Here is a 19014-nt window from a genome sequence, read left to right on the forward strand (position 1 = left end):
ATATTTAGTATAAACAGTGGCAAGCAGGAAAAAAAAACAGCCCAAGCGTTCTGTATTCAACTGTATTTCCACTTAGGCACACATGAATTCATGAAGTATCTTTGTTAGGAAAGAGTTCCTTTGTGCATCCTGAAATTTCACAGTTCAAACAATCCAATAAGGGCGTCTGTGTTTGAGGTTGGGTTCTGTTCAAATCTCATATTAGCTATAATGAATGTGAGTCGGGGACATTTCTGCTGCTCTGTTTCTGCTGATGGCCTGCCAAAACAAACAGCTGTCACGCCTCAGCTCCGCTCTGAATCTGAAAGGGAAATTAGCTAACACAACGTGTCCCCGCTGTTGCCTTGCGAGCACCCTGCCCTGCCTCCCTCCTCAGCAGCTCTGAGAACTTTGCTTCAGATGGGAATCTGTGTCTGATGACCTTGAATGTGAAGGCTATTGAATATTTTATCCACTATTTAAGGTGCCAATCAGAGGTGCCCTTCCAAGTGTGACGGGCATCTGGTGTCATTAAACAGACTGCATGCTGGCATAAGAAGATGTGTGATAAAGACGTACAACTGTTTTCATTGGAAAAACAGTAAAATCAAGTGTTTTTCAGAACAAATTTAGCCTTGACTTGTACTTGTGAGCACTTGTATATTCTGCGGTTAGGGTAAGGGAGTGACGAAGAGAAGACATTGTGAAGTTGCCTGATTTTAAATTATTCAGAGCGGCAGTAGAGAGACAGCACACATTATCAAATTCAAAACCGAGTCTAAGAGCTTGCTTAGTATTCAGACAGCAAAATATGATGCATGAAAGAGGTTTTGGTGTGGGAATGTGCATTAAAAGTTAGTAAAAGTGTGTCTATGCACATGTTGGAGCTGAATGAAAGAGCCTTACCTTTAGCAGGATTGACATAAATCCCTGATTTGTAGAGCATCTCCTCATTGTGCCAGTCCTGGTTCCTCAAAACAGTTTTGACACTGAAAAGAAGAACCACGGCAGCACTGCAGTACACCAACATGGCCCTGGAGGACCTACGTCGCAGACGGACGTACAGTGACCTCACCCCGACTGCCAACAGCAAGCAAAAGCCCATGCTGGGGATGTACAGTACTCTCTCTGCAATCACAAACCCCACATAGAAAAACAAGTTTGTGGCAGGGAGGAAAGGGATAGCCAACAGGCCTAAAGAGAACACCACGACATTTTCAGTGGTGGGCAGTGGAGTCCTGCTTTCATAGTGCTTTTTGGTACCATTTTGTGCACTATTAATGTGAGTGTCTGTGTGGGAATTGTTCATATGTTCATGATTGTTGCATTGGTAACTATGTCCATTACTGTTCCCATTCCTGCCATTGGTGTAATGGTGCGCTTTGCCATTACTCTCTCTGCCTTTAGCTGTCTGGTGTGTCCACAGGCTGAACCAAGCCAACAAGAGCAATCCAAGGTAGAAAACTACTGTGTGAAAGTTCCTCCAATCAGCAAGGCTCCTGATCAAAGGCAGGGCATCCATTGACCAATCAAAGCTGAGCATGTCGGGGCAGAGTAGAAGCCAAAAGTTGATAGTAGGTAGATAGAAAAAGGTTAACGTCCTGGTGAGGAGCGAGGGGGAGTCGGCTGCAGGGTTGTCGGAGTTGGAGAAGTTGGGAGGTTTGTTACCCATCCAGTAGAATCGGCAGGCCAACAGGACGGCTCCCCAGGCTGCCAGCAAAAACACATTCAGCAGCAGGTGGACGTTCTTTCTCTGAAGGACAAAGAAAACACAGAAACAACGATCAAACCCTCAATCCACTGAGAAGGAAATGGAGAAACAATACTGCACATATGAGAGCATTAAGTGAAACCTAGTTTTTCTCGGTGGTTGCAATATTTATGATTCTAGGACCTTTACTTTTACTCCGACCATGGCTATGGATTGGAAATTGATCACAAGAACGCCGTCCTTACATCACTTCACCTCTTAAGAACAATATGACCATTACATCGTCTCAACGGTATAGCTGAATAATGAACAAATCAACTGACTCTTTAAACCACTTTTTTAGCCAACCAAAAAAAAAAAAAACCTTTTATAAAGCCAGAACATTCACACTGACTCAATTCATACATTGTTTATAAATGAAGGTGACCTTACATCAGAACTTTCCATTCATGCACACATTTTTCCTCCAAAGCCTCCATAGACATATCAAAACAAACACAACTATTTGAACTCCATTCATCATATTACAGACTTGATATTAAACACTTTCCCAAATGCTGTGTGGGAATGCTTATGAAATATTTATAGTGTGTTTGGTTGTTTAATACTTTGCTGGCAGAGCTTTGAAAAATGGTTGGACATATTTCCCCTCAAGCATGTTCCAATGTTGGGCCCAACTGACCTTTCTTATTGTGCTAATGTTGGAAATGTAACTTAGAAAAATGTAGAGCTTTTTTTCTCAAATCAGCAGCTGGAGCATGCTCAGGGATATCCACACAGTTCCTGCAGTATTAACTTGTTATGTGCCTCAAAAAAAAAAAAATATATATATATATTAGAGAATGCAACACAACATCATCAATATGCAGCAATGTCTTGTTCCATTAGTTTTAGCAGTCTAAATCTAAATCTCCAGGGCATCACAGTCTTGGATGTTTCCTCAGACGAATTCCTTTTCATTATTTAAACCTAAACCCAAGGCTAACCTCACATTACTTTTATATCAGTGAACAGGATCTTTCTTCATCTCTACATACCAAAGGGAGCAAACATGTCTCATCTGTGAACATAAATTTAATACCACTAGTGCTTTGGGGATGTTATATTGATTTCTTTGCCTGTCCATTGTCATTTACAGATTGTATCAGTGAAGAGAGGCCTCGGTAACCTCTGGGGATATCTGACTGCAGGGGAAAAGCTTTGTTGTCTGCTAATGATCACTGCTAATGCAACGAACTGGAGCTCAACACTCAGGCAACAGGAAATGAGACTGGGAACACAGATGACAACACCATGACAGCTAATTACTATGGCGCAATTGCAGAGGTAAACACAACAGGAACACCTAAAAGTACAATGCAATCAAACATATTTATGTGTTCAGTGTGTATCCTGAGGCTTGGTTAAAAACTCCTATTCAAAACAGTTCCTTTCTTTTGTAGCCAAAGAAATACAGTCACTCCAACCATACACTTAAGTGCTCAACGGAGCACCTAGTGCACCTGTGTGGCTGAAATACAACAAAGTGGATCTGAATATTGGAATAAAGGATTTATAGTAGTTTTTGGATATATCACAAACATAAAAAAAACACTACTTGTATAAGGTCATCTCTGTCAAAACCTTCAGTGGAGGCCTACCCATGGTGCAGTATTTCATGAAGATAAGCCACTGCTGAGAAGTATCTTGGTCGCTATGCAACTAAAGGTCATCGTTTCAATTCTCGTCACTATTTCTCACTAATTTGAGCCACTGTCAAACGTCAGCTCCCCATGAATACCACAGAGACATGATACAGTATGTTAATATATTCTATATAGTTAGAACTTATGGAATTATGAAAAATATAATCAGATGCTGTTTAATATACCAAGTTAGGGGTACAACTTATGCAGGGACGTAATAGGTGAACAATTTCAAACATAGCCATCAAAAAAATCTACTTTAGTTGAGAACCCACTGTGACAACGGATGCTCAAACATAAAAACTAAAGACCACATCTAGGCAACCGAATACAAAACAATGGGGAATATGCCAAACAATTACAATAATCCCAATGCTATTAAAAATACAAGCAGGACAATTACAAACATCTGTCAATGTATACAGATACAACTGACATGGTGCAAGGTTCCAAAAAATGGAAGCAAATCGGGGCTTGTCGTGAAAAATTCAATGGGTGACTGAAACTGTGCCAGCTCAAGTGAAAGACTAGAACAGATAGCACATGAGTCATAAATGAAAAAAAAAGATCTGTAAATGGTCTGTTAAAAAAAAATCATAACTAATCCCCATTTCCTGTTGAATAAAGAATAACACCATGCCTATGTATCATTTTAATTAGCCCTCAGCGACACACAGGAATGCAGCATCTATGTTCCTGCTGACTGTGGGACTAACCACTGAGGCACGCTTTAAACAAACAGCAATGAATAAAAAATTGCCAAGAGTTAGATTAAATGATTGGTCTTACGCTCATGTCAGTACGATGAGCTACAGCTAGTAGCTGGTTACTTAGCATGAAGAATTACGAAAGTCCATGGCTGTATAAAGAGAACTGGGTAAAAGTGGCAGGGACACTTTTATTTCAGTGCAGCAGCACATAAAACTAAAACAGTTCAACTTCCTGGTTATAAAATTACAGAGTAAGCATACTAAAGAGTTTCCCTTGCCGAGCAGCTAACTTCCAATTGATTTAAAGACGTGGCTCTTTTTGACTTTTTTGAAAACGTTATCGGACCAAATGGTTAAAATCCCAATAGTGGGAGTTGTGACACTCAAAAAAAAAAAAAAAAGTATCCATTGATCCATTGTCTTTTCCAATGTAAGTCTACAGATAAAAAAGTCTTTTTGACATAGCATCAAGTGATGGACCTGGACATTGGAGTTACATAGTTTGGCCACTATGCCAAATTGGCTTCAAAGCCCAGTACTATTAATATAATACAGTCTTAAATGCTATAACATAATAAACGTTCTTTGACTAAACAATACAAAGTTCTAAACAAACTGCTACAATTGTTTGGTAACAGATGCAGTATAAAAAAATTGCTCAAGAAATATATTGTAACAGCTCCCTAAAAATATCAGTGGCATTTAATATCTGCAGTCCTTCAGAAGTACCACTTCCTCCTACAGACCAAACTAAAAATCTGTCAAGTGAACTTCATATGAACTCTTGGGATAGATGAAGGATGGAACGATGGCTGGAGATCATCCTCTTCAAATCTCACACACCAGGTTTCAATGTGCACTTTGAGTCAATCCCTAAAATCACTGGAGTGGAGTCCTGTGGCCACTTTTCAATCTGAGCAGGTGAGCAGAAACTCTACAAAGAGATGAAGTGGACTGAAGTGGTCCGCAAGGCCCAGGGGCTGTACTTTGTGCAGACTTTGCCAGCGAGGCTTGCTGAGCAGTGTTAATACATCTCAATCACTGCTTCAGGGAGATCCAGCTTGGATTTATGAGGCTCTTCCACAATCTCTCAAGTCGTCTCTCTGGCCAAGGCACAGGCTTATAAGACACTACCTCAAAGTTAACTTAAAGCACTCTAGAGGAGAAACTGAAAGAAAAGTTCACTCTATTTTTAGAGAGAATAGGTCATCGAAAATTGGGTGTTATATGGATGGGGCACTGCGCCATGTTCCCACCCAGACAACACCCTCCTCTGAACTAATTTCTGTGCTGTTCATGGCTGATTCGTGCAGTACCTTTGATTCTGTAAAGTAATTTTTTTTCCTGCTGTGATGAGACCACTGTCTGTAGGGCAACAAGTTGGCATGTATGTTTCATGTTTTTGTGTATACACCTATGAAGTGCTGACGACAACCTGGAACTGCTCCCATACATACTCATACCTGGCCCTGTGACAAACAGATATGTCATCTTGACTCTTCCCAGACGCAGCACAAACTCAGACACCACAACCTTAATGACATCCATATGTCGATGCTGAGGACTGAGGCGCGTTTCATTTACATTCTTGTGCTGCACTTGCACATTTCCCTTTTTCTATGCTGAATAAAGTCTTTGGGCAGCATTGAGAACATAAAACAATCCTTTGATTGCACCTCAGCACACATTTGTAACCCCACTGCTCCTCCTCTTGGCCTACTTTTCCACTAACTTTCTAAGGAAAATAAATGTGAAAGCGAAGAAGTATACAGGCAGCGAGCAAACAGGAAGTGCTTTAGAGATGATCTGGAGGACGCATTACGAGTGGGACAACATGAACCCTAAGTCAATCATCTCTTGAATAAACAAACATGTGCATCCTCCCTAATATGCCTGCTGTTTGAATGTCTACAATTCAAAAGCATAAGTTTAGTTACCAGCTGGACAATGGCTCCCAGTGTGCTGTAGCTCTATTATGAAGGAAAACTGAGGCATTCTAGCTTTGTTTCTTTTGTCTTTAATCCAGTTTAGTTTGAAATAAGTGGTTTAGCACAACCCCGTAGGAGGCATGAGGGCAATGTTGTTCTTTTTCTTCCCTTTTGTGTTTCAGGCGCAATCAGTTCAGAATTGAAACAATTTAGCTTTTATAAGCCAGGCATGTGGATAAAATATCCTTGGAGATGAAATGCAAAACAGGCCAATTACGGAATCCCTGTTTGTGCCTTTGCTGCCTGTTTTTCCCTCTACACTTTGATTAGGTTGAATTGACTAAGAAACCTCGATCTAAAAAGTTTTTTTTTTTTTTAACATCCGCTAGGGTGTTGGGAAAAGGGTTTGTGGCAAAATAAAGTAAAAAGAGCTCAGAGAGAAATTTAATTAATTAGTTTGGAGAAAGTACTCTATTCTCTAGGTATACACAGCCCCCTTTTGCATAATTGGCTGATGTATACACCATACCATTTTTCAAGAGCAAGAACAATCCATCACGCAAAACATCTAACTAGCCTGTCAAATTGCAACGCCGTTCCTGGCTCATCCTCCAGCAAGCACCTCTGAGAAAATCCTGTGAAAGAAGAAGTGGCATGTCTGACCTACACCGGACAGAAAGGACCTATATCAGGAAAGATCCAACAGTATACAAGATTTTGGATCTGTCACATATCCATAACATTTTCTGAGAGTTTCCTGGAAGATCTCTAGCAGATCCATAAATATGATGTTTCCCGCATAAGATATCTGTGACTTTAGGATACCAGATTTGTTTATCACAAAGATCACAGATCTGGAAAAATACCATCAAAAGATTATCAGGCAACTGCAGATACAAAGAAATCTGACTGACATATTCACGAATCTGTAATACTGTCTCAGCTGGCCAAAAAATCGGATCATATATGGTCGAGTATGGATCTTTACACAAGCATGTTAGGGAGTATATGCTAAACATGACACTAATTTGTCAAAGATGCTAATGTTGCAGTAAGTACATTATGCTGGTTTGCTACATAAGCAAAACATGTGGTGACTTTATATCTTTTCAGCTAATTGGAAGCTAATATTTGAGCATACACACTAAACTGTTTAGTTCAGGACTCACAGTTTGGTACGACCTACAACCAAACAATTTAAATTGTTGCATATACAAAAGTTAAAATTGAATTGACTGTTTTTTCAGTTAAAATGAATTGTTGTTAATAAATTTAAAAATGTTCATCTTAAATTTAAAAAAAGTTCTTTTCATCTATAACCTACAGATGGCTTAAAAGTGAGCTGGCGGATTCCATGACACGACAGCTGAGCTACTGCTGTCCAGCGAGATCTACAAAGAGTAGGTGTTGTTTAAATTTTATCTAAAGCCCAATTCACATCACAGGGTTTCAATAGATGAAATGTAATAGTCTAAAAATCTGTTGCTTATATTATTTGTAAAAGCAAGAGTAAAGAAAGTTAATCCAGAGAGGAAATCCATCCAGTAAAGATTGAACCTAAGAAATTTTGTTTATGGATAAAGAATTTCCCCATCAAAATAAAAAAACGAATAATATAGTTCAAATCATCATAACAGATTACACATTTAACGGTAAAATAAGAGCAAACAGGATCAAAGTCCTATCAGCCTGCCCACAAAAAGAACATGACTCTTCTGGTTGTGACGTAACATAGGCTGGTAGCAACATGTGATGAAGTTGACACAACAAGCTGTTTTTAGTTCATGTCAGTCATACTATAAAATATACATTTGAATGACACAGAAATTCATTTTTTTAAATAGACATCTTGGACCAATGTTTTTTCTTCCAGTCTGCAGATGAAATCCATTATTTGCAATCTTGTGGCTGTATGTACTGAAATTTGACCTTCAGTGTAAGTGAGGATGCAAGCTGCATGGTCACTTAATTAGCTAAATCTACAATCTAATACTATCCAACGCAACATCAGCTCTGCATAAATTCTGCCTTACAGGGGAACAACAGCCATTATAAAAAAAAAAGATATTATTCAGGAGGCTATATAACATGATGGAAGAAATACTAGAACCTGCTCATGAGCGTGCATATTTCCATGCTGTGCCAGGAAAAAAAAGTCTAATTAAGATTAATTAATTTAAAAACAAGGCTTTAATTGGTATTGAAATCTCCCAAACAAATCTTTCCAATACAGTTGCAGCTCACCTGTAACCTGGTCATGGTTGGTCTGGTAGTGGGGGTTACTACCCAAAAAATAAGTAATGGAATATGATTTATGTTTTGTTTTGTTTTTAAAATTTTGTTTTAATCTTTTTTAAAGATATATTTAGGTAATATTCCTCCTTTTTTGTTTTTGTGTTCAGCTGACAAGGTTGGGGGATACATAAAGTTTGTTTTATTGTAGTTATTTTAAATGGACACAATTTGTTTGTTACATCAACAAATGTTTTATAAGCACTTCTTTATCAGTTGTTTTATTTTCAGAGAAAAAAAATTATCCTATTTATCAACCATGAATTTATGATTATACATTTACTGTGTTACAAATGTAGTATTATATTGTCAGTAAATGTGGATAAAACACAGCTATCGCATATCCTGTGCAAATGCGCTACATGAAACACAGATGTAGGAGGTGGGTATTTTTGACATAACATGAGGGTCTTATGTGTGTGTTGTGATTTTTGGCTGCTGTGCCATGACTTTCCCTCTATATCTCCTTATTCTTTATCTTTCTAACAGTCCATACTCCGTAACATGGTCCACGCTGGACTTCTGGACTCCAACTCAGCACCCTCTGGTTCTCACACCACACTGAGCTACTCCCGCCAAACTAGATCTACGAATAGTAAGAGCAAATTTTATTTTCTTTGAGTCTTAGTTGTGGTTTTGGTTGGCCGCCATGCCGACTGATCTGTTTCTTTATTGATCATGGCTGCCATGCCATGACTATCCCTCTCATTTCTGAAAATTTCTCTCTATTTCTCTGTCTATCTCTATTCCTTATCCCTCTTTATCTATATATGGCCGCCGTGCCCTGACTATCCCTCTCTATCTCCTCTATCTGCTGTGAGATCGAAGTGCCATTTACATCTTGCCACCTTAGAATTATGAGTTTCTATCTGCGTTCTGAGTGTTTTTTTGAGACACTGAGCTTCAAAATTTTGCATTTATAACTGCAAAAGTTATAAGAATAATTTTTGTTTCATAAATAAAAACTCAAAAAATACATATAACTTTTATGAAACACCTCACATAATGTTAAGTTATCACAGAATAAGAATAATAATTTTGACAAAAATGTCAGATTGAACCTCATAATGCTGAGATGGCGATTTGTGTTGTGTTTGGTTGGTTTGATAATCTGTCACGGCTGCTGTGCCATGACTATCACACACTCTATTATTATTATTTATTGCACACACACACACACACACACACACACACACACGCACACACAGGACCTATAGACATGCATTAGTTGCAGAGAGATGTTAGAGTGATGGAGCTGACACATACTCAGAGCTCCAAGCAGTTAGAGCTTCAGTGCCTTGCTCAAGGGCACCATCCTCCAGTATCCAAGTCAAGCCCCTGCAGACTGAGCTATCGCCGCCTAGCAAGGTCTACAAAAAGTAAGTGCCATTTTTATTTTTCATGTTTGTGTTGTGTTTTTGGTTGGCTGCTGTGCCAGCCGATCTGTTTGATTATCTGTCATGGCCGCCGTGCTGACATGTCTGTTGGGTTATCTTTAAGGCTGGGGTAACGCGTCGATGTAATCGATATGTTGATTCACGTAACATGCGTCGAAGTCTCTTACTGTTTCACACAGCATGTGAAACGTGAAAGCGTGAGCAGCCCTGGGCGTGTTGTTTTTGTTTCGGCGCTTGTGTATCAAGTTAGAGCGTGCACACTACTTGCCTGAGCAGCGCTTGTCAGGCGCGTCTGAGCTGCGTGTCAGCTGCAGTACGTCAAGAGAAACGGTGGCTTGCCGTTTTTTACGCGTGACGCTCGCGTTTGTTGACTCTATACCACTTAATACCTCTGACTGTGTCTCTGTGGACAGAATGCCATCAGTTGCTGATAAAATGCATTTAATTTTGAAACATTTACAGGATGGGGTTGTCAGCTGTGCAGGAGCTTGTATAACTTCATAAATGAGTGGAATCGAAAAAATAATCGATAAAAAATAATCGTTAGGTGCAGCCCTAGTTATCTTTAAAGCCCACTGTGCCGTGACTGTCCCTCGATATATCACTCTAGAGTGTCTTTCCCTCATCTTTCCAACTACTTTATGTCTCTATCTCTGGCTCATCTCCCTTGCCTCTCACACAAGATATATAGTGTTTTTATTTTCTTAAAATCTGTCATGTGTTTTTGTTTGGCTGCCGTGCCGACTTATCTCTTGGAATGATCTTGTATGGCCGCCGTACCATGACTGTCTGTTCTCTTCTATATTTTTTAGCTTGAATCAATACTGATACAATAATTTATTTTTTATTAATCCCTCAATGGGGGAAAAAAAGGTTGTTTTACTCCTGTAATCCTTCTATACACAGATACACCAAAAATACACACATTAACACACAGGACCTGTAGGCATGTCAATAATGCCAGAGAGATGGAGCTGTTACATAGTGAGCGCTTCAAGCAATTAGGGCTTTGGCTCTTTTTGGTTTTCACCATAAGCTGTTTGAGCGTTCCAATACCCATACTACCATACTACACTGTCGGACACTGTTACCATCACAAGACCTTTGACACCTTCACTTAAAAAAAAGCTTTTTCTTTTTAAAAAAAAAAGTTTTCGTCACACCATGTAACCCTTGCAAGGAATCTCTTTTGCATGTTCTGCCATGAACCAGGAAGTAAACAGGAAGTGGTATATAACTGCTGTAACTGGTTGAATGTGTTCAAACTTCATGTTTGTTCAGAGTTCTATCTTGAAAAATTCTATAAGACAATTTTAAGTCATACTCAGAGTGCCACCTACTGGCAACAGGAAATGTCATGTTTTACACTTTAATGTTCTGCTCCTAGCAAGTTGACCTGATTGATCTAAAAATTGGGCAAAAAAGCCTTAAGACATTGATAATGGTTTACTGTGAATATTGTGAGCATTACATTGTAGGATACTTTATGTATATTTCATGGATGGGTATCCTGATTTCGGATTTTTCAGGGTCCAATTTTGTCCATTTAGGGAGATATGTCAAGATAGGATCTGTCAAAGATGCACTGTGTATTCTTGTGAATATTGTCCACATCTCTGACATACACACACATATCCGACCTTAGATAGCTCCATATTTTCTGGTCGTTTGTCCAGTGCTATCTCCTCCTCTTCATCGTTACTGAGATCAATTGTCTGCAGAGGGCCTTTCATCAAGATCCCGCTTCACACTGATAGACTTGTAATGAAAGTGAAAATGAGCTCAGGGTACCAATCAGAGAGAATAAGCACCTTCAAAGCCTTCAGACACACACACACACACACACACACCTACAGAAAGCTCCGCTTAAAAAGTCTGCATAAATCTTTCTTTGAGTTTGATGGATGGAAATACACTGTGTCCTTGTTCTCTGACCTCTGGTTCAACTAATGGAGCTCGTGGTTGATGAACCACAAATTCACCTCCTATCTTTCCTGCTTTTTATCAGCTGCAGCTGTTGTGATCCCCTCCTCTGAGAGTGTAAAGAACCTATGGTTGTAAAACCGATTGTTAGCAGGCAAGACAAGATAAGGGCCCGCCTATTGCACTTCCTAACAACCTGTTATGGATTGCCAGCAGCTGGCTCATGTTGTCAAAATGTGATTAAGCTGATGCCTGACAATTTGTTCTCACACAAAGAATGTGTAAGCTGTTGCATTTTGTTTTGGCCAATTTTAGAGCAATTTGAGCTCTAAAATACATTGGAGAAAAATTTCTGGCTAAATGTACAGACTTGAAAATGTGCTTACTTAGAGGAGTTAAATCCCAGCTGGCACCATATGTCAATATGATAACAGAAATATGTTGAACTCCTACTTCTGATAGACTCTACATTTTGGTTGAAATAAAAATCAGGTTGATAATATTTTTAATGTCCATTAATGTTAGAATTTCACATTTTGGTCTCCATACCACACACCTAAATGTCTTTATTCTACCCCAGAATGCTGGCAAAAGATGTTCAGAAGACTTAAGAATTTAGATAATCAACAATATTCAATCAGCAACTTAAAACAGACAAAATAAGTCAGTATTCTTTGTCAAATTTACATTGTCATTAGACATTTTCCTGACATTGTATTTCACAACCTAAATTTAACCAAATATTAATGTCTAATGACTTTGGTAGCCAGCTGGGAGGAATATGAAGCTAAAGCCAGTAACCGGTTAACTTAACTTAGAACAGCTGGCTTGGCTCTGTCTGAAAATAACTAAATCTGGCCACCAACCACAGATTTATAATAATACCTAGATTCCGTATGCCAAGATGGCACCTATTCCTTCCAATGGAGTAGCTTGCTTGGCACATACTCCCAAAAAGTTTTCTAGCCTCTGAGTTACTTCTGCGGCCCACTGAATATGCACAGAAGAGTTTCTCCTGCTGGCCTCATCCTTGAATTCCCGGTCCCCATCTTTTAGACTTTACATTGTGATGACATCACAGATTTTAAAACCGCTTTCTCAGCCCTAGGAAAGTTTGACAAATCTGAAGCCAACTTGGCTCAGAAATTCATAAAGAGATTTAAAATGGACCTTTTTGCAGTTTAAGGTGTACCGTCAAAAGTTTTACTGACATATCTTACAGTGCTGGTTTATGGGGAAAATGCCGTGAGTGGTCGTTGGGAAAAAAATTGGCTTGCCTTGACAGCTTTCCCCGGGGCCTGCTACCAACACCTCTAAAGCTAAATCATTAACAAGTTCTATCTCGTCAGTCAGTTTAATCTGTGCAAAGACCAAAGTAAAAACAAATGATTTTTTTGGCAAAGTAATTTATTTGAGTCTCTCCTGGTTGCCTGGCAACCTCATGGTGATGACAACACTATCTGCAAGTTGGTTTTTTTTCTTGGGAATGCAAAGGCATGGCCCACTCTACTTTGCCTTACTCTGCCTCTAAAATGCTTGCCCTGACTCTTGCCTTAACCCAAGTACCAAAGGCAAGATTTACTAGCCAATCAGACAGGGTGAAGGTCATGCCTTGCCCATCAAAAAAAAAAAAAAAAATCTTATCTAGCACTCTAGCGTATTTTTAACATTCCATTTAATTAAGTAACACTCAATTTTGCTAAATGTAAAACAAAAATGTAACAGGTGCAATTACTTGCCACAATGTAGTGAACATTTCAGACATGTCTCTTATTTCTCTTTATTATCTACTGTACTATTATCAACTGTATGACCAGAGCCTCTTGCATCAGTAATTTCAAGGCATGCAATAAACTGACATATCTCATTTTTTCATGCAGCTAAGATAAACTACGGGCTAAGTGCTGTCATCACTGTAGGATGGATAACTCTATAATTGACTGTGTAGGTGCAGTACATGAAATACACAAAGGCAAGTGGACAACTGCTGGATCGCGGGCTGCGTGGAGCGAAAGGTCACAGAGTCAAATCCCATGGCAGACCTGCTTTGCGCTGCACATGATCAAAGCTTTTAACCCGTGTGAACCCATCAGAAAACCCACAGACTCAGCTGCTCTGGCTGGCGGATAGCTTGAGCACAAAGATGGGTAGAGGGAGAGGATCTGCCTCAAAAACAGTAAAGCCCTGGAAAAAGGCCAATGATGAGCAGGAATCTGTTAGAGATAAAAAAACAGACTTTTATTGACTGTGAAACGTTAAAGATAAGAGCATTAAAAACATGCAGTTTCCAGCGGGGAGGGAGATATGTGTAAGGCCCCAAAGGAGGCAGGAGAAAGAGGGATGAAAGCCAGTGTCAGGTGAAGTTTCTGTGCTCAGTGTGAAAAGGAGCAACACTTTCTCTTTCAAGTATTACCACCCAGCTCCACAGGCACACTGTAATAAAAATTGAGAAAAAAATGGAATCTAAATGCATGTGGCGAAAGCAAATAAATCCTAGCATTAAAATTTCCGACCAAGACATTGTAAAAACACGCCAGCTCATGCTCCCTTGGTCAGCTTTTATTAACTATAATCATTGAACCAACACGGGATCCATTTCTTTTGAAACCTTTACTCAACATTCCAGCTCATCTCACTTTAAACATTCTTATTTTAGATGTCCCAATTATGCTACAAAACGTCCTCTTTTCATGCTGAAGCCCGATGATCCTTGTTTAGGGGTCAGAAAGGGTCTCCCTCTTCCAGTGCCATAATCACAGTTCATTTATTTTGTCATCAGTGGCAATCAGGCATCTACAGATTTATAACAGCATAGGAAAAACATCTCATTCTGTCAACCAGAGTGTGCCTGCTGGGGGGATGAAATCTGAACTTCTGGTTGAGTATCGATGGTGAAGTGTGTTATAGGTAGGCAGGAGGAAGATGAAGGAGAGCCCGGGGCAAAGAACATAAACAGCTAATCAATGGAAAATCCTCTGCTTTGCCAAGTTCTCAGTGGTTACTGAAACTTGAGTTGATAAAATGTGCAGAAGAGCGACAAAACTTCTCACTGTATTTTCCAAAAGTCACAACAGTTTGATCTTTTGAAGATCAACGCATGCACCAGCTCTACCCGTTCGGTCAAAGTGATGGGAAAAATGTTGTTTTTTGTTAATTTCAAAGTGCATTTGCCGGGTAACACAACCACATCAAGGTCATGCAAGGCAGTCCATTTAATAGCAACTGAAAAGTCCTGAAAATGAAACTCTGAATTCATCTTCATTTGTACTCAATACAAACTGAAGTCATATTCGGGAAGGGCAAAAGCGTCAGGCAGACCAAACAATAAGGACATAATGACAATGGAAAACCAAAGTCGACTCAAAACCCTTAACATTTCGTAGGAGATATTTATTGAGTGAAACCACAGTAATGGTTTGAAAAATAAACGGAGTGTTCCTTATTTCTAGTCCTTCGTTTCCCGTATTTATTTGTACTACAAGGGCCAACTAGACTGTGTGACCACTACTGCAAATTTGCTGTGACAAGATGCTGATTCAAGCTCTGCGGAGGGGAATGAAATGTGGGTTGGAGGGAGGTGCTGTATGCTCCATGCTGCTCATGGACTCTCAACAACAAATAAATAAATAAATAAAATGTGCTGTTTCTAAGGCATGTTGTATCCAAATTAGATTACTCCTGTCCATGCATGGATTCCCAGTCATTACTTTGCATTTGGGAGATCAGAGTCATTGTATGCAGGGTTTAGCGAGGCTGTAAGCTTCTGCAGAACATGCATGAATAAGACACACAAAGCCAGAGCTGGGGTCCAAAGCCATGCAGATATATTCTGTTGGAGGGATGTCAGATGTCGAGAATTGCTCCGATTGCATATTTTCCCTGAACCACTTTTTGAAAATAGCTCCCTGGTGTGTCACGTTACGGTTGACCACCACGTCTCAGTGACAGCATGCCATTTGTTGCTGTTTATATTGGCTAGTAACAAGCACAAGAGAAGCTCAGGAAACGTAAAAAGATGGCTTGTGGTGTGGGATGATGACGAACAGCAGAGACAAGCTTCAACCATAAAGCAGTCAAGGTCAAGATTCATCATCAAATGATAGCGTTTCACTTTTTAGCACTGGAACCTTACATGTTTTCTTCATAGATAAATGAAAAGCAAGCTTAAGATATTCTGAGTGTGTCTCGGAGAAATGAGACTACACTACACTAAGGTTGTATATGTATCAACATAAAACAATGTGAAAATCATTCATATTGATACACCTGCAATGAATTATCACCTGAATCTGCAGCCCAGATTGTCTTTATGAGGAGCAGTACTGAGTTTTAGCTCGTTTAGCTGTCTAGCCGCAACTTTACTGTTACTCCACTCTCATGTCTTTGTTTTTTACCCACACCAGGCAGCTACTTTCAGTGAAGAAGCTCCAGCAAAAGAACCAGATATTTACAGAACTGTGAGAAGCATAGACTGTATATACAGAAGGACAAGGTGTCTCCACATCCTCACACTACACAAAACTGAAGCTAAAATAACCTGGATACATATGCTGTCGTGTTGCACTGGTGACATTATTTGGAAACAGATTCTATGCAGTAGCAATCTCCGCAATGTCAAATTCCTGCCCATGCATCCGTCTGACAAATGATCACAAGCACTCGGATCGGCAAACACAGCTGTCAATCATGATGTCAGCCCCCTTTTTATGGCATCAAATAACGAATTAAAAACAAATTCATCAGAAAAATTAAGACTCAGCACATCTGTGATAATAACTCGCTTAAATGACAGAGAGCATCTTTGGGAAAAGTGTATTCGATGTGAACTTTGAGTTTTTACAGCTGAGGTTGATGGGTATGTTATAATTTTGCATTTTGCACTTAAGTACAGTTCATCCTGAGGGGAACATGAATGTTCTTACTGTTTATTTTTTTAAGGCTATCCGTACAATAGCTGTAGAGACATTTTAGGCTGGACCAAAAGTGGGGTCAAACAGTCGTCCCTAAAGCCACACAGCCACCATGGCTAATTTTAAAGAGCATGCTTGTTAAAATATAATAGGGCCATCCTCTCTATCTGCTCAGCAAGTAAAAATAAACACTTATGTATGCCTATAGGAATAAAACTAAAGAGAACATAACAACAACAGGTTGTACAAGTAATAATATTGAACTATTATCAGTTTACACAGAGCACCTTGTTGATAAGAAATACAAGAGAATACACACATACATGCAGTGATGCTCTATTTCTAAACCTAATTAAAAACACAGAGTTTTCACAGAATATCCACCAGGTAGAATTAACTCTGAATCCCAAAAGGGCACTGCTTCATTTGTAAAGGAAAAGAGCCATAGATCAAAGTCATAAAATCATCATAGAATCATAAATGTCACTCAAGGACCATGAAATTACTTTAATTTGCAGTTTTCAGCAAAGACGTTAATCAAAAATGGCTACAGAGAGAGGGAGAGATAAAAAAAGCACTCGAGAGAGAGAAAGATGAAAAAGTGCCTGTGAGATCCAACGGAAGACAGAGAAACCTTTATTGTTGTGTGAGTATGCTGGCAGACATCTTTCTGTAGATCTCCAAGCCTCCATATGTCTCCATGCGCGCTTGAACTCCCACAAGGGCATGATAACTCAATTATACACCGCTATGCCCCGAGATTACCAATGAATCTGGGGATTGAGAGAAGAATTCCCAGATGTGCTTGTGAAAAAATCAAGCACCTGCATGTCTCTTTTTGGTGCAATCCCTCTGTGACAGGATGGTGACGGGGTTTTCACAGCTAAGATATCAATGAATTATTAATCCTGAGTTGGATATCATCATGCTGGAGGAAAAACAAATTGCCATGCAAATTTGTGTAACTAACATCATGACAACTTTGTAATATTATGTGTCTTGAAGCCGAGTAACGTCACAAAATCAAGCACTGATCACACTTAATGATAAGATTTAATCAATATGTCTCAGTGCTACTGGATGTCCTTTTGCAGTTCCTCTTGTGGAGGAGGATTCTTTCCACAATTCGTATCCATGTTTACAACTGATAGATTTCCCCGTGTGGCTTTGCTTTACCACTGTGATAATCATTCCAATGTGTCACAGAGGAGAAATTAGAATTGGGCGTGGGCCAGAGTCCATTTAGCCCACACGGTTGACTGAATCTTTAAGGACTAAAACTGCAACTCAGCAGCTAAACAAGAAAGAATTTTAAAACAATTAGAGAGTAGCAGAAATGAGGGGAAAACAGCTGAAGAGCAGCACTCAGCCTTCATGGCTGCATTGCCATACCCAAAGGATTAGACTGAGAAACTCGAGGAAAAAGAAACGAAGAACTCAGTGGAAGAGAGTCTTGGACTAGTTCAGGATCACAGACAAGCCAATCTATCCACAGATTTATTACTGAAAATCTTCTCTGTGTTCATCACACAAGAAATGCATCCATGATCATAAAGTCATGTCAGATAGAGCAGACCGTTCACCAGGCACTTTTGTGTTTTATATGTTTAAGATGGATAACAATAAGATTTGAAATGATAAGCTATTCTGCACGGAGATCAAATCACAGTCTTCTTGTTACAACTGTGCAAGTCAATATGACTCCACACCCTCCTCTTCATAGAGCACAAGGCACAATGGTAGCCATCATGTATGCTACATGAACTTTTTCTTACTTTTCAGAACAGCAGCTATCTCAAAACTTAAAACTCTGTGTTTAATTAAATTAGCTACATACCTTCATTTACCAATACATACCTGTTGAAGTTACAGCAGGTAACTTGCTCATTTTCGAAACTTTTTTTTCGATATTTCATATACATGAAACAAAACAATAATACAGTTACAACAATCCAATACGTAATGTGAATAAAAGTTAACATGTACAGGAAAGAGGGAAAACCAAATGTGCAAGCAAAATGAATGAATACATTTATCTGCATAAATGCCACAAAGCAGCAAAAAAGGTTTGTCACAATTTCCAGCAGCCTAACAGCAAATTTCCCAAGCCACCCGCTCTGTCTAACCAACAGTCAAAAGCCCCAGGCTCTTCAGTTTAACATCACACAAGACAGAGAAAAGCAGCAAGCACAAAGCTGGAGTCAGGGAATACCCAGCATCCCTTCAAGACAAAATAAGGGAAACCATGCGTCTATTCTAAAAAAGGTTGCCGAGAAAAATAACAACAACAAAAAAAAAACCTAAACATTTGTCTTCTCTATGTTACTTTGTGTCACGGTAGGACAAATAATGTATGTGTAAAGCATATGTTCTTATGAACACGATCACATCTTGAATGTATTAGCTGCCACCAGCAGCTTTATGGCTTGCTCGGTTGGTTGGTTGATTGCTCGCTCCACAGAGACTTCCTGTCCCTTTG

General features: G+C 39.4%; 1 protein-coding gene across 1 annotated transcript in view; it reads right to left on the bottom strand.

Annotated features, from left to right (window-relative positions):
* The window catches only part of tmtc2b (transmembrane O-mannosyltransferase targeting cadherins 2b), a 117047-nt gene that overhangs the window by 35671 nt on the left and 62362 nt on the right, over window positions 1–19014 (bottom strand). Inside the window, exon 3 of the mRNA XM_042495971.1 lies at window positions 886–1732. Coding sequence (XP_042351905.1) covers window positions 886–1732 — 847 coding nt within the window. The remainder of the gene's footprint in view (window positions 1–885; window positions 1733–19014) is intronic.

This window comes from Plectropomus leopardus, chromosome 11, assembly GCF_008729295.1.
Source record: "Plectropomus leopardus isolate mb chromosome 11, YSFRI_Pleo_2.0, whole genome shotgun sequence".
In the NCBI taxonomy this organism is placed as follows: Eukaryota; Metazoa; Chordata; class Actinopteri; order Perciformes; family Serranidae; genus Plectropomus; species Plectropomus leopardus.